At 44.6% G+C, this 20,497-nt stretch overlaps 1 protein-coding gene across 1 annotated transcript in view; it reads right to left on the reverse strand.

Annotated features, from left to right (window-relative positions):
• The window catches only part of DYNC1H1 (dynein cytoplasmic 1 heavy chain 1), a 66,959-nt gene extending 51,524 nt beyond the window's left edge, over positions 1 to 15,435 (reverse strand). Inside the window, exons 1-7 of the mRNA XM_082387406.1 lie at positions 15,017 to 15,435; positions 7,437 to 7,524; positions 5,279 to 5,452; positions 4,786 to 5,041; positions 4,078 to 4,264; positions 2,327 to 2,598; positions 2,008 to 2,235 (exon numbers count right to left, since the gene is read on the reverse strand). Of these exons, the coding sequence (XP_082243532.1) occupies positions 2,008 to 2,235; positions 2,327 to 2,598; positions 4,078 to 4,264; positions 4,786 to 5,041; positions 5,279 to 5,452; positions 7,437 to 7,524; positions 15,017 to 15,269 (1,458 nt within the window). The 5' untranslated portion in view covers positions 15,270 to 15,435. The remainder of the gene's footprint in view (positions 1 to 2,007; positions 2,236 to 2,326; positions 2,599 to 4,077; positions 4,265 to 4,785; positions 5,042 to 5,278; positions 5,453 to 7,436; positions 7,525 to 15,016) is intronic.
• Positions 15,436 to 20,497: the final 5,062 nt, after the last annotated feature.

A 20,497-nucleotide genomic window follows, 5' to 3' on the forward strand; every position in this document is an offset into this window, starting at 1 on the left:
TTTTTCCCAATAAACAAGAAATGAGGGAAACTGTTGCCAGCAAACCTATGGAACAAGAAATACTAAAGGAAGTCCTTTAGGCTAAAGAGATAAGACAGCAGAGAGTAACTTAGGCCATAGGAAGGAATGAAGAGAACTGGAAAATATAAATCGGGGACAAACGTAAAAGATTGTATTATTATTTTTCTTTTCTTCTCCTGATTTTTCTAAGATATATATGACTGTTTAAAACAAAACTTGTAACACTGTATTGCTGGGTTTACAATATATGTAATAGGTATGTAATATATATGTATGGGAAGAACAGTGTTATTTCCACTGTTATAAATATGACAAGCAGGAGGAGACAGAGCTATACTGGTTATGAGGTTCAGTCAGTATTGAGTATATCATGATAAATTAAAGATCTATAGTAATCCCTAGAGAAATCACTAAAAAAGAAAATTCAAAGAAATACAGCTACAAGTCTATAGAGGAATTAAAATGATATACTAGGGGCTACCCTGGTCGCGCAGTGGTTGGGAATCTGCCTGCCAATGCAGGGGACACGGGTTTGAGCCCTGGTCTGGGAATATCCCATATGCCGCGGAGCAACTAGGCCCGTGAGCCACAATTACTGAGCCTGCACGTCTGGAGCCTGTGCTCCACAACAAGAGAGGCCGCGATGGTGAGAGGCCCACGCACCGCGATGAAGAGTGGCCCCCGCTTGCCGCAGCTAGAGGGGGCCCTCGCACAGAAATGAAGACCCAACACAGCCAAAAAATAAAATAAATAATATATTGATGTAGTGTTATAGCTTAAAAAAAAAAAAAAAGATATACTAAATATAACACAAAAGAAGGCAGTACAGGAACAGAGAAACAACAAAAATGAGACGAATGGAAAACAAATAGCAAATGGCAGGTCTAAATCCAACCATATCAATAATTATCTTAAATGTGAACAGACTAAGTCGTCCAAGACCGTTCTGAGAATGTATGCCTGCACACTTGAGTTTATTATACATTTTACAAATATAAAGGACGTACATATACCATACGGTTTACAAACAAAAAGAAAGCAGACAATGATCTTTTAAAACAATGATTATCTGAGAAGAGGGACGTGGCAAAAAAGGGTCGAGACACCCTAGGCCAGAACGAATCAGCCCCAGTCTCAAGTCTCTCATGGACACAATAAAGGGTTAACATTTAGACCAACACACGCACATGTGTACACATAAATTAGTACCACACTGAGTAAAAAGATGCCGAGGATGCATTATTAAGAATCTGCTCCACCCTGAATAGAAGGCACTCCTAATCGGAGAATGAACCTTTCTAGATGGCGTAATTTCTCGACTGGATCCCCCCCATCCCAACTAACAGCTTATTACAAAATTTTCAAACTACAAGAGGGTAGAAAGAATTCTAGACTGAATACCCATATACCGCCACCTAGAGCCTATAATTAACATCAACCAATTAACATTGGCTCTATATTGGCTTTATCCTATATCTATCCATTTACCAACTCCTCTACCTATAAGTATTTCTGGACTGGGTTTTTTAAAGGGAGAAAAGCATTGGTGAAGAAGAGTGGTGAACTGAGAAGAGATAAAAAAGCACGAACAAAGAAAAGGAGTCATTTAATTCTTTTAATAAATCTGAGGCAAATGCAATTATTATCCACATTTTAGAGATAAGGGGTCTGGGGAAAAGGTTAAATAATGTGCCCCAGCCACATGGCTAGTTCAATGGTGGGATTAGGATTTAATCCCCACAAAGTCTGGCTCTGGGGTCCATGCAATTTGGGGATGAGGATGAATCAATGGAGAATGTTAAAGATCTGAACTGAAACACTATGATTCAGAATCACTAGATCTTAAAGATTACAGTGACGAGTGAAAACGGAGCTAAAGAAGTACTTCACAGTATAAAACAGAAACAAGTAGTTAAATCTAAAAAAAAAAGAGAGAGAGGGTCATTCAAACAATGCACATACGAATTTTTAGAATGTGAATCACACCTGTGGCCTCAGGACCCTGACAATGACAGCTCTCAACTGCTCGTGCTGGCGTCTAAACTTCCTCATCTGGTCAAGGCGAGCCTGAAGCTTCCTGTGAGCAGGGTTGATTCGCCACACCATCTTCAGGTTTTCTTCCCTTTTCCTTTTGACAATGTCTCTCAACAACACCTGGAGTTTCTCATATTCATCATCCCAAGTCTGAAAGACTTCAAAGCACGCGACCATAACCTGGTAAGTAATTTAAGAAAGGAAGTTTATTATTAAAGCATATTTTCATCTCAGTGCCCTCAGGTTGCTTTTCTGATATATTACAACTCACTTTTTCAAATTCTTCATAAGCAACATGCATCAGTTTTCTAGTGCCCAGCACTTTGAGTAATTGAGAACTCAAGTCTCTTGAAATCGCCTCCACCAAACGCAGTGCCCTCTGAATGGGGTATTTTGTGTTTCGGATCTTTCTCAGATGGGTGAAAATTGCAACAAGTGCCTGCCTTATCTTGTCCAGCTCAGTGGCAGACAGCAAGTCATTCAGAGGAAAATCTTTCATCAGAGGATTGTAGTCATTCACAGTTTCCAAAGCCTGTTTCAGACCTAGATTAACAGAGAAACAGTTAATGGTTTTCACAATAAGTGATACAACTATAATGTTGTTATATGTCAGTGATAGCACAATGAAAAAAAAAAGCAGAAAGATATTTCTTTTAGGTTTAAATACTGGTTAAGTAAACTAAAGTGTATCCCCACAACAGAACATTTTGATGTTGCAAAAGATTTAGTGACACAGAAATTGTGCTATTTGAAAGAAAAGAATGTTATTAACAAGATAATCCCAGTGTGGTCTCATTTTTGCTTTTTTAAGAATATCAGTCAACTCATATGCACTCCAAAGGCTATGAGTGGTAGCCCCAAAGATTTCATCTTTTTTTGCTTTCTATATTATCTAAACATTCTAGTAATACCACTTTATTTTTTTAACATCTTTATTGGAGTATAGTTGCTTTACAATGGTGTGTTGGTTTCTGCTGTATAACTAAGTGAATCAGCTATACACATATATATATCCCCATATCCCCTCCCTCTTGCATCTCCCACCACTTTAGTTTTAAAAAAACTAGAATTTTATCATCCTTAAGAACAGTAAAATTTAAATTTTATACCCATGGCTCAAGTTAGGGGAATGTATTATGGACACGGAATCACAGAAAAACCTGGCTCCTGGTCTTTTTTTTTTTAACTTCCTCTGGCATAAGATTTACAAAAGAAATGTATTAGGAAAGCAATAAAGGTTTCAGAGGTATTAAAAAATTCAAGGCATACATTTCAGTACTAGTGAGTGCCCATATCCTAGTGAATGTATGCAGTATGATGAAAGTACCTGAAGGTTTCCACCCGGAATTCCCTCTAACATTTAAAATGTGGGCACCACAACCTTTTTTGGAGGGGAAGGAAAAGAACATGACAACTACTGCAGTCCTGATGACTTGTTCTAACACGTCTCTGGCGGGCACAGAGTGGTAGAGCAACGTCCACCCATGGCCGGTCATTCCACATTTGTGTGCCTGGTACATGCTCATTCAACATCACTCCCCCTGCTGCCCGTTCAGAAAATAACTTTATCTTGACCACTTTTCAGAACAGGGAGGAGGGCACAGAACAGAGGAAAGGGGCAGGTAAATAGCGGAAGAGAAAGTACTGACCAGCTCTCCTTCCACAGACCTGTGGGCAGAGAACTTCTGCTTAACGTAAACCATGTTTCTGCTTGGATTGTCAAAAGCACACTTGACTTTACACTATAAAAGTACAGCCTACTCAAGGAACCAAGTAACTGAGAAACAGGAGGGAAGCTCCCAGGGTCCCCTGTACTCATGCCTAGAAACTGGCTTATGTTCTTAAAACCCCGGAAGGGAAAGGGAGGTATGTGGGAAAGTCATTTTCATTACCTAGAGCTGGGGAAAAGATGAGATAAGATGCAAAGGAGTAAATAGTCAGGAAAGATGGTACATCTATTAATTTTCATCACAAAACCCAGGTCAACAGCTTATTGATCAGACTATCAGCTCTAGTTTTTACCTGTGTCAGTGTCGAAGCTGACGGTGGCATGGAAACGCTTGCCGTGTTTCAAGATATCCAGAGTCAGGAGAACTTCTGGGCTCTCTCGTTTCTCCTGGATGCGGTATAACGCACGTTCCAAGTTTAGCCAAAAACTAATTTCCTGTAAGGCAGTTCCTGAGGCAGGATCTCGATCAAGTTTGGTCACCTTAAATATAAAATAACATTCAAGAGTATTCAGCATTTAAACAAAGGTAGAAAACGTACCGTTAACTAAAAACATGCATTATTATTTAGTTTTTATATTTCAAGTAGATTTCCTTCCTTGTATTATAAGCGGTTTAGTTTGAAATCAAAGGTCTGGACTTCCCTGGAGGTCCAGTGGTTAAGACTCCACGTTCCCACTGCAGGGGGTGCGGGTTCGATCCCTGGTTGGGGAACTAAGATGCTACATGCCACAAAGTGCAACCAAAACAAAAAAAAAAGTCTGAGACAGCTGAGATTAGCGTTCTCTCAGGGATGGTATTTAAACCATGTCACACGGTACCCTGACCACTCCACTCCACCTGGGCCGACATTAATCCTCCACTGAGCATTCCCAGGACCAGTGGGCGGTACTGCTAACGGTCATCACAGAATTCACCTCATTGACAAGAACTCGGACCAGTTTTCTGACAGATATTGAAGAGTAAAGCATTTTACATGATATTTTCAATACTGTGCTCTTACTTTTTGAATTTCTCGGATCCAGCGGTTAACTCCAGATTGTAACTGATTGAGAAAAGTTGGGTCTTCAACCTTATCTCCAAAGTCTGTAACTTTTGGCTTTTCTCCACGCTCATAACACTGTTTTGCAACATTTGTAATAATTGGATGAATGGGCAGGCTGATCTCTGGAATTTCAATATTCTGCTGCAGGTGAAGGAGTCCCATTTCAAGTTCTGCAATCTTTTTTTCAACTGAAGGAGCCATTTTATCACCATCCCTAAAAAGACGGGAAATACCTCAAACTTTAGTGCGCTATTGGTCTCCAAAGAGATTCTATTATTTCAGGTCTGTCAAATATTAATAATATACATTTTATTAATGCAACAGATTTACATCCTCTTGGTTTACTAGCTTTTCCCTCCCGATTTCTGAATTTTACATCATCTTCCACAGTGTGTTGTGAACATTAAGTAAAATACGGCATTCAAACTAACGAAGGAGGAATGGTTTTTACCTGTCTGCCTTGCCAGACTCTCTGATATAGGACTTAAAAAAAGGAGCCACCGCATTGCTAATGAAAGAGTGCAAGGTTTCATACGGCGAGTCTTCACTGAGTGTGAGGACTCGGAGCTGGGAAGACACTGGCTTGTCTGCATCAATCACTGGAGCTCGTTTAATGAATGCCAAGCTGAAAGAACGGAAAAGAAAAAATTAGAACAAGGAGTCTCATTCTTCATCAGTTTTAAAACTGCAGCCTTCTTTGTGTGGCATGCAAACTAAGAATTCATTTGAATGTTTTAATTTAAAAATCATATTAGGAATAGACCAAATTGTTGCTTTTCTAATAGTGAAATACATTGCTTCTCTTTCTTTACTCACCTAAGTGAGAACTAGCAAATCAAGGTTAAGGTCATAACATGTGACCATGAAAGCAGGCCAAGTTAGTTTATCTCATATGGGGGTTGAGTTCATAACCTTGCCCTCAGGAAAACTAACCTCCTTAGCAATTGAAAGTTACGAGCCCCGATTAACTTAAATCCGATCTCATAATAATTTGTCCCATTCATTTATGGCATTGAATCACATGTCAACTTGACTAAACAAGAGTCACCTGCAGGTTGAAGTGACGAGAGAACATTCCGGGCCCCTACAGCCTGGCCTAAACCAACCCTTCCAGTTTCATCTCCTGCTACGCACCCCCTACCCAACCTGAGACACCCTTTAAACTACATGGTCCATTCTCTAAACTTCATGTGCTTTTGTGTAGTTGCTTAAGAAACCTATATTCATCTGCTGAAATTCCAAGTAACCCCCAAAACCCAACTCCAGCATCACTTCTCCCATGGGGCCATCCCTAAGCAGAAGCAATCTCCCCAGTCTTCATGTTTCATGGTATTCTACACCTCTAAGATTTTGCCAAGTATTACAGCTAGTTGTGTATGTGCCAGCCTTTCTCCCAAAAGACCATAAACTTCTTGGGAAAAGGAACTATGTTTTATTCCTTTGCACACCTACTGCTGTATCTTACACATAACAGGTGCTCAAAGGTGGTTGAATTAACAGCTTCAACAGAAGCAATATTTGAATTTTCCAGTTCTCATATTATGTATATGTACTTTACACATAATACTTCACATTATTCTAAAAAGTCAGTGAAGCTTCCTGATGTGACACGCTGAGAAGGAACACAGCACAGTAGTATTCCTGCTGAAAATGTGCACCTTGACTGTGACCATGGAGAAACATCAGACAGATCCAATGGAGGGGCAGTCCATCAAACTACCGGCCTGCACTTATCAACAATGTCAATGTCATCAGAGACACAGAAAGAAAGACACAGAATTGGATTCTGGATCATGGGAGAAATACTGTAGGGGACATTATTGAGAAAATATGAATATGTACTATACCTAGAGTAATACTGTACCAAAATTTCTGGAATTTGAAAATTGTACTGAGGCTATGAACAAGAATGTTCTTGTTCTTAGGAAATGCTGCGAAGTATTTAGGGATAAAGAGGCAGGTTGTCTATAACTCTCAAATGGTTCAGGAAAAAAAATGATTATGCAAAAAAACGTGGCAAATGTTAACTGACATCTGGGAGTTCTACACGCTATCCATGCAACTCTTGTGAGCTTGAAATTATTCAAAATAAAAAGTTTTAAAAAGGCAATGCAAAATAAACATTTACGCATTTGAGTTTGAATATGTCTACTGGAGTATAAACTGGCACAACCTTTTTAAAAGGTGGGAAATCTGGTAACACACATTAAAGACTTCAATGACGCATCGCATCTGAACCAGGACTGCTATCTTTAGGGATTTACCCTAGAAAGAATCAGACCGGTGCCTATGGGTGTTTACTGCTTACTTATAATGATGAACACTCAGGTACACTCTGAGAGCATTATTAGATGTGCTATAAGCACATTATGGCTCAAACCCAGAGTGGATGATGCCATGGTATGGCAAGTAAAATAAAAATATTTTAGATTTTATACTGACTTGGAGATCCTCTTAATTTGAATAAATAAAATCAAAGATAAGAAACTGAACTAAAGAGCAGAAATCTTCTGAGTGTTTTCTTGGTATCTTTGTCTGACTCGATTAGGATTTACATTTAATCCTCACAAGTTTATAGTCCAGAATAATGGTATATTCATACTACTCACCTATTGGACTTAACTCCATAATGAATGTCTATGTTGATGTTATAGGAAATAAACTCTTTTTCTTCTTCTCCTTCATCACCAACATCCTCTACAAATCATAATAAACATTCTATCAAATTCATGTCAGTATTCCAATTTTTAATTCATCAACTGTTCAGAGCACGATTAGCCTCACCCCAACCCCAGCCTCACGTTTAAACCCCTACGTGACTTGGCTCTACTTAATTCTCCCTTCCACCCATTTTTTCTGACTGCTGACCCAGGCACTTATTTGCTGTGTGATCTTGGGCAAGGTTCTTAACTTCTTGGCACCTCCGCTTCCTTGTCTGTAAACCGGGTACGCACTGGCATGCCTGGGTCGTTGAATGGCTGACTGAGCCGCTGCCTAGAGCGGGCCCTGGCCCCAGGGCGGCGGTGCTAGGTGGTGTCCGATAAGCCCAAGTTCTCCCCCACCGCATCCCAGCAGTCTCATCCCCTGTGCTCCAGTCAGAGGTCGCTTCCCACCCCCAGCCCCAGTGTATTCTGCTCAGGTGTCTACTCAGCACTTTCTACGCGACAGGCATTACTTCAGGCGCATCACACATCTACCCCTCACGGCAACACTATGGGGCTTGGCATGACTATTATTATTTTCCAAGCAAGTAATGTTAAGTAAATTGCCCTCAGACATGTGACTGGAAAGGGACAGAGTGAAAATTCAGAAGTCTGATTCCAAACCCCGGGTCCTCACCAGTACACAGCCTGCCCTCTTCCCTCTTTAAGGCCCCTACAGAGAAACCCCCATCAAGAAAACTGCTATCAAGAAACATCCCCAGGTCACCAAGGGGGCATTCACCTGGCTGTCCTCTCTGCTCTTATAGCGCTTTCAGAGCCTGCTCTGGGGTCAATTTATGAATACAGCAGTAATTTGAAAAAGCTTACTGGAATTTAATACTAAGATAACTCAAGATGCATGTGAATACCATTTCTAGATAGTTAAAAATGAAAATTGAAAAATTAATATAAAAATCATAAAAATGGGAAGTAATACAAACCTCTAGATCTAGTACTAATCAGCTAGATGCGTACACCCTCTAGCTGAATTATCTTTGGTACGACATACTGTATGGAATAACTGCATTAGCAAAAATTAATATCGAAGGATTATTCTAACTTGATATGTACGATTCGCCTTCACTTCTAAGTCATGGTGTAATAACAAAGGCAGTAGACTTAACTAAGTGATCTCAGGAAAGTCATTTTTCTTCCTCTCAGCTTCAAATTCGTAAAACGTAAAAGGAGCAACAGAGGAGGGGGGTGGGATATTAAATTAGGTGGTCTATAAGGTTTCTATAAATGCTAAAAACTCTGAGCAAAAGCTATTTGCTTCTTTCATTTTAAGATGAGACAAATACAAAATTCACACTAAAAGAATATAAAATATTAGTATATTTATTTATATATATATAAATATATATTTATCAAGACAATAACTCTTCCAAAATGTTGTTTTTAGTGTAACTTTAGGAAGGAGAGGAGGAGTGAGTGGCAGAACATTTTCGCATGCCAGTGACTTCCTAGCTGTTTTTTAAAATTACTAACTACCTCAAAAAAAACCCCCAAACCAACCAACCGAGTTTTCTAACTACTGAAATGTGGACATACCACAAGATAAGATAAATCATACTGCCTGAAACCAACCAAACATATAATTGCAATCTGTAAAACACAAAGACAAAGAGCATAAGGAAATACCCCCAAACTAAAATAGTTGTCAGGGTGGTGGGATTATGAAATATTTTTTCCCTTGATTTTTGGAACTTTCAATAATGCTGTTCTATGATTTATATAAAATATATGCCATTAGTATAACACCCAAACAATAAATAGACAATAAAAGTAACATTCTATAATCACCAAAGGAAATTACTAAGTAAAAATATGTTGTAACTTTGAATCATCTCTTCCTCCCGGACAGAGCAGAGCGGCATCCTCTATACAAATAAAATCATATAGAAAACATGCCGACTGGACACAACATCTAACCACATCCCCAGCACATCCTAATGCAAACAGGGTTAAAGGAACCGGGCGGCAGGCCAGGCGATGAGTCACGGCTGTCTCCGGACCACTGTGAACGCCCAGCCCAGCCCGCACTAGGAATAACACTGCAATGCAGCAGGAGATGGCTGGGGCTCGGGAATGCACACACGATGACATAATCCTCAGACATGGGTATGCAAAATAGGTGTCCTCTACTGCTCTGTAAAATTCTAACTTCCTTTGATGACAGTAATTTATGCAAGTCATTATTAGTATCAGCCATAGACTACATTTTGGATTAATTTTTTAACGCTATTCCCCATAAATACGAAGATCATATGAAGTCTGAGGATGTCTGATTCCCATTATAAAGAACACATGACATTGTTTCATAAACTGCCAAACAATTTAAACTTTCCTGCCTCTTTATAAATTATTATATTTTCCAAATAACAATAATTCTATTTCTGCAGAAACTTTTTAAAAAAATTGTTTAAAGGAGAGAAAGACACTTAATAGTTGATTCCTAACAAAGAGGGTACCTGCTATATTAGAGGCTTATATACGAACACAATCTGCACGTTTATCAGGAAATACCACTTTGGGTAAAGTTTGAACCAGTTTCCTAATGATGCTAAAGTTACTGGTTAATACACAACAGACTGATACTGTGCTGCCTATTAACACATTCAGGGAACTAAAATACCAGCACAGAAGGTGCTGCGCCCGACTCTCGAGTTCCTGTGCTGCAAGCCATACTGATTGATACACATTACAGCGCCCTGTGGACATTTCTTTGGTGAACTTCTGGGAGTTTATCAAATTTCTAGAGATGTTCAAAATGTCATTTAGCACTATTCTGCGTATGCTTCTATTGAAAGATGAATGTATTTCAAAGAACGAGTGATTTGTATCATTGCATTGTGAATTAGGTGAGCAATATGCCTCATTTAATGAAATACAAACAGATGCACATTCAATTACCTTAAGGCTCATACCACCTCTCCTAGGTAGATGGGTATGTGTCCACAGACTGGTGAACAGGCAACTGCAAAAGGGCGAGGGGAGGCTGTCGGCTCCCCTGCCCTTGGTCATCCCCTCCTTCACTCTCCCCTCCCAACGTTCTCCAGCCACAGGGCAAGCCTCTTCTCTAGCAAATGAAGCCAGTCATTTTCTTTGGCCAGATTATGTGTTACATGTTCCTGGCTCTCTTTATCTTTCCTCTTCTTTTCCCTTTAAAATCCAAACAGACTTCTAATACCACATTATTTTGGCCGATCACTGTCATACACACCCTCCCCTTTTTTCTCCAGTGGTCGCTCTAGCTTTCCCCTTTCCCATCCCTGGTACTTTCTCCGGCCACCTCAACGCCCACCCACCCTTCTGTCCTCCCGCTGAGGCTGTGACTTCTTCGCAACCACTCCCTGCCCTGCACGAGGCTAAGGGCGTGGTGAGAGCCTTGAGTCTTCTCTTCCATCCATAACATTGCTGGGAATTTGAAAGGAGGGTTGAACCCCATGTAATCCTTGTACACAAGGTAAAACTGGGGCTCCTTTTGACATTTCCAGAAAAAAAGAGAAGGAAGTGAAAACAACTAAGTCAGTAATGCCTAAAGGATTTAAGACTTCATGCTTTTTAAGGCTAACACTAATTCAAAAGAAATAATTGCTATGAAGTAAATGAAAACAAACACTCCTATTTAATGGATACCAAGGAATTCAACAGAGAAATTAGTTCTTAGGTTTCAGAATCCTTCTTAAAACATCCTTTTCCTAACTGGGTCTTAAAATCCTGCGGTTTTGGTTTCCTCACTCGTGACAGAGGCGCTGGACTAAATCTCTTCCGCCGTTCCCAGCCTGATACTCCACGATGCTGAGAGACGAAATTTCCATCTGTCTTTACTTTTTAAAAAGAAGTAATGACTGCTTTCCCTTTCCTGTGCATGAATTTCACTCACTACGAAACACCTCACTTTGAAACGCATCTCGCTGCAGACTGCTTTGTCCTCCAGAGGGTGGAGGGCCCACCTACAGCGTGACAGCGCAGGACAGCAAGAACCCAGGCTGATGGACTCCTGGCCCAGTGCTCCAAGACAGTGCCGGGTCACAGTAAATGTGTCCTATTAATTTACTAATCATTTTATTAACCATTTTGGGGTCTAAGCCAGAAATGGATACTTTTTAATCATCAATCTACTACATTTCTTCTCTTTTTAGGGAAATTAAGTCCTCAGAAAAATAATGTTTAAAACTCCACAAAAACATTCCCCACACATCTCCCTATGCCACCACGTCTCTAGGAAGCCGAGTCCTGTAAGGAGCACCGGCTTTCTTCCAGTCAGGAGTCTTCCAACTCCAGTCATCTCCGCACTAATGAAGAGAGGGTAAAACCCCCTGAGCTATGTACGTCAGGAACAACTAAAAGCCCAAGCTTCGGGGAAGCAGCGACTAAAGGCAGCCACTACTTCCAGTCTTAAAGACAAAGCTCCAAGGGTAACACATCTGAGTGGAACAAAACCGAACCAAAACCCCACAGCACCCATTCCCAGCCTGGTCCCAGACAAGCCCTGGAACCACCACTCCAGCAGCTGCACACCGCAACATCCTTACCGGTCCCTACCTTCACCACCCAACCTTTCACAGGAAGGAACACACCCCAAAATGCACTTCAGGTAAAAAGCGCTACAGAAGTGCCATTAACATCGTAATATGCCTATCACGTAGGGATCACCTACCTGGTCATACTTTTAGAAGTACGCTATGAGGAAAACAATTTTCTATAGGCCAGGAATTACAGGAAGGAGATTTCTCTTTTTAAAACGGGGAGCTACAATTTAACGTTCCCTTTCACCAACTCTTCACTATCAAAATTAACTGTTAGGGGGACTTCCCTGGTGGTCCAGTGGTTAAGACTCCGCGCTTCCACTGCAGGGGGCATAGGTTAGATTCGATCACTGGATGGGGGACTAAGATCTCGCATGCCTCGCGGTGTGGCCAAAAAAAAAAAAAAAAAAATCATAAACTGTTACAGTCACAACCTTTATTCTACACTTTAAAGAAGGCTCTACTTTAACAAAAGAAGTGTAAAGCTAGCTGGAGTACTTAAAAAAACATATAGAGATAGACCTTCATATAAAAAAAAGCTTCTATATTCAATTACATGTGTTTGGAAAATTCTTTCCATAAAAAAGGGGGGAAGTGGGGGGAAGATAAAGTAAAAGTAACTTCTCCTGTTCATTAAATAAATTATATGACTTCATTGGTGGTGGCGGTCTTTATTCAGTTTAAACCATTCAGATTTATTCTCCGTATCATAACGCAAGCCTGCCTTTTCACCGTAAATAACTACTGGATGTTCGAATTTGATTAAATGTGCAAATGGCAATGCTAACTCGTGAAAACCAGCCCTCCTTCTAAGTGAGCTGGGTTAACACTTATACCTAAATTATGTAGTGTAGCCAGGATGCTAGGAAGACGGACGGGGCCACATAGTTTTTCCTCAGATTTCTCTAAGTGAAAAATAAGTTAAGACAGGTTGAATTACTAGCAATACTTCCCAGGACTTTTATAAATCCAGGAATGAGATAGGATTTCAACTGTAGACAGTCTCATTACCTAGTCAACATTCAAAAGTGCAAGTCATTATGGAGCCAAGATTTGGATGCGTGGATACTCGCTTTGCTGAAGGGAGAAAATGTACCCATCAAGAAAACAGAGGTGATCTGCGCCAGAAAGCATTCAACAGAAATCGGGTCCCCCTCCAATAATTTTAGCCAAGTTCAATTCTAAGGTGTTTGAGAAAAGTGAATCACTGAGGAGCGCTCTAGAAGCAAAGAACAAAACCTACAATTTTTTTCTGTAAAAAAGAAACTGAGACCTAAGGTAGGAATCACTGATTTCAAAACAAAAACTGTGCAATGAAAATATGATCAAGAATTAGCCAAGGTAAAGCTACTCAAAATACAATAACAATGCAGATTAAAGTGTATTTTAATAAAATAATGTATATTCATTAAAAAACGACCAGAAAGACAGATACCAAAATGCTGACAGTGGTCATATCTAGGTCGAAGGATTCCAGGTGACTTTAATTTTATCTGTACACTTTAATTTTCTATCGTGACTATATACTTTTTTTGAAAGAAAATAGATGAGTTAAAAAAAATTTTTTTTAAACAGTAGTGGTTTCCATGCGGGAAAACAACCCCAAACATAAAAGAAAACCCTAAACAACTTTAATACTCTAAATATGCCTGGATGGCTTATTTGCTTTGAACATTCCTTGTGGATCTAAGAAAAATACTCTTTCACACTCGCTGACCCTCCTGCAGAGGCCAATGCTACAATGAGGCATCTCCTGAGTAGGAAAAACCTTTGAAAGAAACAAACTATCTGCAAGAAAGGAAGTGTGTGTAGCGGTGAGAGGGGGTGGTGAGGCAGATAGTTGAGCTTCTCTTACTGACAGAACCATACAGCTTTTGAGATTATAAGAAGCTTGTCTCCGAACACTTTCAGACAATGCCCAATCCTTGGTGCTAAGCTAACATTTACCTGGACATCATCCTAGGCTTCCCGGAGGGACGGTGCCACACCCATACATGTGCTGTCAAATAAGCTCGACACTGGCTACAAAATGGTCTTAAAGCATCAAGGGGAAACCCTCCCTGAAGGCAAGCTCCACTCTCGAAGAGGAACCTAGGCTTGCTTTTGGGAGGTCACTATTTGAGGAGATTGCTGGAATATGCAAACCTTTGGTCCCGTCCCTCCACTAGGTGCCTAACCTAAGTCTCTCTCCTTTTAAGATCTGTAAAATAGATTCAAAGACCATGGGGTCATCATTAGGATCATCTAAGCATCACACAAATACAAGGCATGATGAAGGAAAACAAGCAATGGACTGCAAACTGAGATGTTGAGTCTAGCCTAGGGAGTAGGATTAGCCGGTGTGACCTTGGGGCAGTCACTTCGACTGAGCCTCAGTTTTCTCGCGTCTGAAGTGGGCAGATGCACCCACTCAGCAGGGACAGCATGAAGTCCAAGAGGGAGACCTGCATGCGCTATCCACCCAGAACAGTGATGCCCCGCTCGCAGCCGGGGCTGTCACTGTCACTCCTCGGGCCTCGGCATCTGGGTCCGCACAAGGCAGAGGCTGGGATGCCCGCCGGCCAGGGCTCCGCCAGCTCCGGCTCGCCAGGATCTCCCCCTACACCCGGACGACCGAAGGACCACGATCCAGGCTGCCCCCGGCGCCGCCCCTGACACATCCCTCCCGAGGCCGGCCTGGCCTGGACACAAATCGAAACCGAAAAGCCCATGTGACATTGGAGGCCGGGATGCGGCCTCCGCCCGCTCTCAGCCCGGGAGACGCTGTCTCCACCCAACTCGGCCATCTTGAGGCCGAGCAGACAAAGCGATCCCATTGTTGCGGGTGACGGCGAGGCTGGGCGCCCTCCTCCGTCCCCGCGACCCGGAAGGGGGCACCCTGGGGCCCCGGCGGCAAGGGGTGTGGCGGGAGCGAGGCGGGGCGCCGGGGGACCCACCGCAGCCCCGGCCCCGCACCTTTGAGCGTGGAGCGCTCCACCAGGACCGTGTGCACCTGCGGGTCCGAGAGGAACTTGCGCATCTGCTCCAGGGCGCTCTTCTCCTCCAGCGCCGCCTCGAGCGCGGCCGGGGCCTCGCCGCCATCCTCCAGCAGCAGCGGCACCAGCTTCCGCAGGTGCTTCTGCAGCACCGACACGTCAGCCACGTTCTGCACTGCCGACACCTCCAGGCCGGCCGAGCCGTCCTCGCCGCCGCCCCCGGGCTCCGACATGGCGCCGCGCTCGGGACCCGCAGGCAGCGCTGAGAAGGCGGCCGCGACTCGGCGCGAGAGCGAGCGGGCGGGCGCACGAGAGAAACGGGCAGCACAAGCCGACCGCCCGCTAGCCCGCTGCTGACTGAAGAGAGTGAGCGGCGACTCCTCCCTAAAGGCCGCCGCCCGCCGGCCCCGCCCCGCCGCCGCCGCCGCCGCCGCCCGCCGCCCGCCTCCCGCCTCCCGCCGCCCGCGGCCGGCGCCCGCCGCAGCCACTGGGCCCCCTCACGGTACCGACGTCACGACGTCGCGCTCAAGCGGCCCGGGTGACTCCGCCGCGCAGCCTTCTGGGACTCGTAGTTCCAGTGCTGGGCGGGGCTCCGCAATACCCACACCTCAAGCCCTAAAGGTGGGAACCTGCGGGGGGCGGTGAGAGGTGGTCAGGGACTACGTCTGTCCTGTTCACTGCTGTGGACTCAGCGAACAGCACAGAGCCTGAGACACTGCACTAATACTGAATGAGTGAATGGTGTTAACGAGCTAACGTGTTTTGAGCACTTAGCCTGTGCCTGACATTGTTCTAAGCACTTAACCCGTGTAGTTTCTTTGAACGAATGAATGACTACGATGTGTTGAGCTAGAATATAGTCATCTGTGTTACTAAATATACATAGGGAGACTGAGGATCTTTTTCAGAGGGGGAGGAGATGAGGGAAGTGTCACATTGCTAGGAAAGAGGGAGGCTGGGAGGGGACATTCCCAGAGCAGGAAGCAGCTTCTGCAAAAGCAGAGAGGCCTGACTGCAAGAGCGATGTACGGGAAAGCCAGGAGGTGACACCTGAACGGTGGGGTGAAGCCTGGCTGTTGTGGGTCCTGGTTGCTAATGGCAAATAATTCCCCCCAGAATGCCGTGAGGACCACGGGGGAGACCTACAAGCATCCACCCAGAATAGCAGCCCGGGCTGACGCTGTCATTCCGATGGCCTCAGCATCTGGGTCCACACAAGGCAGGGACTGCCGTGCCTGCCCAATAAGTTTCCCCCCAGCTCCCATTTGCCTGGACCTCCTCCAGTACACCGACATGACATAAGGGCCAGAATTCAGGCTGCCCACATTCTTGGTTTAGAAATGACAGTTATTATAAGGAGCATTAATTGGCTTTTGAAAGTTCAAACTCATCACTCGCTTCTTAAGTTGGGCTGAGGAAGGGAAGCCAAAGGAGCTATTTTTATATCAAAGTGCACAGTCAGAGAGCTGAATCCTGATTGGTAGAATGATGATGGGATGATCTGATTTCCCCAAATCATCTTTGGAAAACTGTAAAACATGCAGTATGCCTATTCTTGCTCAGTTACCCAGTGCCAAGCCCCAGAAACTGCTGGAACATGAAGACTAATCAGATGATTCTTGTCTTTAAGAAGCTCATGGCAGAGGGGACAGATTAATATCCCATCCTCCTCCTGCCTTCCATCAGTCCACTCTTTTTTTTGTGTGGAATTTTAAAAATTGAAGTATAGTTAACGTACAATGTTGTGTTAGTTTCAAGTGTACAGCAAAGTGATATATATATATCCGTTTCAGACTCTTTTCCGTTATAGGTTATTATAAGATTTTTAAAAATTAATTAATTTATTTATTTTTAGTTGCATTGGGTCTTCGTTGCGGTGCGCAGGCTTCTCATTGCGGTGGCTTCTCTTGTTGCGGAGCAGGAGCCCTAGGTGCGCAGGCTTCAGTAGTTGTGGCACATGGGCTCAGTAGTTGTGGCTTGCAGGCTCTAGAGTGCAGGCTCAGCAGTTGTGGCGCATGGGCTTAGTTGCTCTGCGGCATGTGGGATCTTCCCCGACCAGGGCTCAAACCTGTGTCCCCTGCATTGGCAGGCGGATTCTTAACCACTGCACCACCAGGGAAATCCCTATTATAAGATATTGAGTGTAGTTCCCTGTGCTATACAATAGGTCCTTGTTGTTTACCATTAATTTGTTTTCTGTCTGTGAGTCTATTTCTGTTTTGTAAATAAGTTCATTTGTATCATTTTTGAAGATTCCACATGTAAATGATATCATATGATATTTGTCTTTCTCTGTCTGACTTATTTCACACTAGTCCAGTCTTATATCATATGCCCGAGCAGATCTAAATAAACTTCCTGGAAAAATATAAAGCACTGCAATGAGTTTGTGCTATGATCATAATGGTAATGAATAATAGTAACGCCACCAACAACTAACACTGAGAGCTCACTCAATACCAGGCACTCTGCTAAGGGCTGCCCCCTGCCCCATGTCCTTTGGGGTAGGAACAGGGATGGAAGAAAATCTGTTAGGTGCAGGTTAGTGAACTCTGAATTGACCACACACCATTGGAGCCCCAGAAACCCAGCAGCAAACTGGCAGATGGAGAGAGGCTGCTTGCAGCCTGCACCGTGAGTCAGCACCACCCAGGAGACGCAGCCAGCCATTTGGGCGTCCAAGGGACTCAAACATCTGCAATCTGGCTCCGAGCCAGGGCAGCAGAGCAGCGGGCTCCGGATGTGCAGCCCTACATGTGTGATAGGCTCAGAATTAAAAGTGTCTGTTGTTTCTAAGGGAATGGAAATCAGAGGAACCTGAACAATCTGTCTACAAGGCTCCATACATTGATCAAATGTGCTTGCATTTCTGTTCTCTAAAGATGTTTGCTGTGTTGAATAGATACATCGTAGGAAGAATGGTCAATGTTGATTGACTGCTTACAGAGAGTGCCCAGCACTCTAAATTCCTTACCCTGGGGGCTGGCTAGACTGTCCCTGGCTGACAGGGAAGGGGATATTTTTGTGAGATGCTCCCTTGGCCTCCTGGGGCAGGACTCTGCCCCAAGCTGACTCTGTGTGTGTTGGGGGGGGGGGCGCCCTCCACCCAAACCTGGCCTCTCCCACTGCAAACTCTGTTTGGCATCTCCGCTTTCTCATGTCCATAGGAGAGTCTGCTTTCCGTTGGCAGTAGGCAGGGGGTGCTGGCGAGAGAGAGTTCTTTCTAAGTTGATGGGGGATGGTAGTGGCTGCTGGGCCACATGTATTTTATCAGAAGTTGGTGCTGAACTGTCCCCACCCTTCTCCTTCAAGTACTGCACCGGATGGCTCCTCAAATCCAAGTTGGGGGCTCCTTCTCATCCCCATCTTCCCTCTCCCTCTCCCTCTCCCAACCCTGGGCCACACTGAGCCCTCAGCGGAAGTCCGGCTGGCCCAGCACCTTCAGGCCCCGCGTCTGGCATCCCCCTCTTCCCTCTCGAAATTCCACATTGGGCTCGCCCATTCATTCATTCATTCATTCATTCATTCCATGGGCTCATTCCCAGCACCAGCAGGGCCTGGCGCAACGTGGGTGCTTGGTTAATGGCTGTGAAAGCAACGCCTCACTCCCCGGGAACGCGGTGCCGGGTGGCAGCGGCGGCCGGTCCACAGGGCATAGTTTGGATTTTGACCTTCCCAGCTGCTCGAAACCAGGCAGCGTCATTCCGTCGCCAGCGCGGGACTCCACCCACCTATCGCTCACCGGGCTACAGGACACTTTCTGATGAAGCTCGTCCTGGCATCCCCCCCCTTTTCTGTCTCGGTTCCTTGTCTAATGAGCCTCTGGGTGAGTCTGGAACCACCCCGGGTTTCTGGCGACTTTGAGCCGGGCTGGACGCGGCTGGGGGGCGGGGCGGGGGTGGGGTGGGAAGCGCCCCTAAGGAACAGAGCGGTCGCTTGGCGCCCTCTAGTGGCGCAGCGGAGGACGCGCACCCCGGAATCTTTTCCTGTCGCTCCTACGCCTCCTCCCAGCCTGCTGCCCCATCCGTCCCGGGGACGCCTCCAGGCTCACCTTCCCAAGGTCACCCGGATGACTCGTCCAGGGTCGCAAAGCGAGCAATGGCGGCGACCAGAGGGGAATGCCAGCCCGTGGTCCAGCCTGCATCCCACCGCCCATTGATAAAGTTAGAGGAGATTGCCTCTAACGCAGAAAGTTCAGTCTCTCTCCTGCGCGCAAGCCCTCCGGGACGCCTGCCGCTGCCCTGGCCGCTCCTCTGGAGGTACCCAGCCTCTTCTCTTACCTGAGAACGGTCTGTGTCCCCAGCCAAGGTCACCGCTCCCTGGGGACGCTGGACCCCACCGCCTCTCATGGACTTCGTCTCTGAAATCCTCCCCTCGCCCTCAGACGTTCCCTTTCTCCCTCCTGGGTTCTTCCCGGCCGCGTCCAAGCTGCTCCAAATGCATCCCTTCTTTCGAGAACCCCCTGCCACAGCTTCCTGCCAGCACTTCTCATGCTTTGCTGACTTTTTCAGGAAAACTCCTTGAAAATGAGCATAGGTGGGGACTGCCTCTCACCCAGCCCAACCCCACACTCCCCCGCCCCCCCCCCCGCAAGTGCTGTTGTCAAGGTCACCAATGGCCTCCACGTGGCCAAATCCAGTGACCAGTTCTGGGCCCTTCTCTTGCTCGACCTTTGGACGCCATTGACACCGCGCGGCTTGTGTGTGCTGTCAACACTCCCTCCCAGCCCTGTGACACTCAGTACGTCTGCACACCGATGAGTCCCAACCTTAGAAGTCACATCTGCTGTTGTTGGGTGGAGTGTTCTAGAAAATGCCAATCAGGCCAACTTGGCTGAAAGTGTTAAGACCTATATCCGTGCTACTTGTTCTACCTATTGAAAGAGGTGTTGAACTTTTGGCTTATAGCTGTGCAATTGTCTCTCTCCACACAGTTCAGTCTGTTTTTGCTTCCTGTATTTTGAAGCTCTATTATTAGATACATAAAGCATTGTTGTGTCCTTTTCATGAATCGACCCCTTGATCACCGTGAAACACCCCACTTTATTCCTAGTAGTGTTATTTGCTCTGAAATTTACTTCATCTGATATGAGCATGGTCTCTCTGGCTGGTTTTCTCTGGATCAGTGTTAGTGTGATGTCTTTTCCATCCTTCGCTTTTACCCCATCTGTGCCTTTATACTGGGTTGCCCAAAATGTTCGTTCGTTTTTTTCCGTAAGATGGCTCTAGTAGCACTTAGTTGTCTTTAACTTCATTCGAAACAATTTTGTTAGATTGTACGTGACAGCTGTCACATCAGCGTGCATTTAAAAAAAACTTATCAAAATTGGTGAATTTTTGTGCAGCCATTTTAATATGGAAGATGGAAGAAAAAAAGCAACATTTTCAGCATATTATGCTTTATTATTTCAGGAAAGGTAAAAACGCAACTGAAATGCAAAAAAAGATTTGCGCAGCGTATG

The sequence above is a fragment of the Balaenoptera borealis genome, assembly GCF_965194805.1.
Source record: "Balaenoptera borealis genome assembly, chromosome: 3".
Taxonomy (NCBI): Eukaryota; Metazoa; Chordata; class Mammalia; order Artiodactyla; family Balaenopteridae; genus Balaenoptera; species Balaenoptera borealis.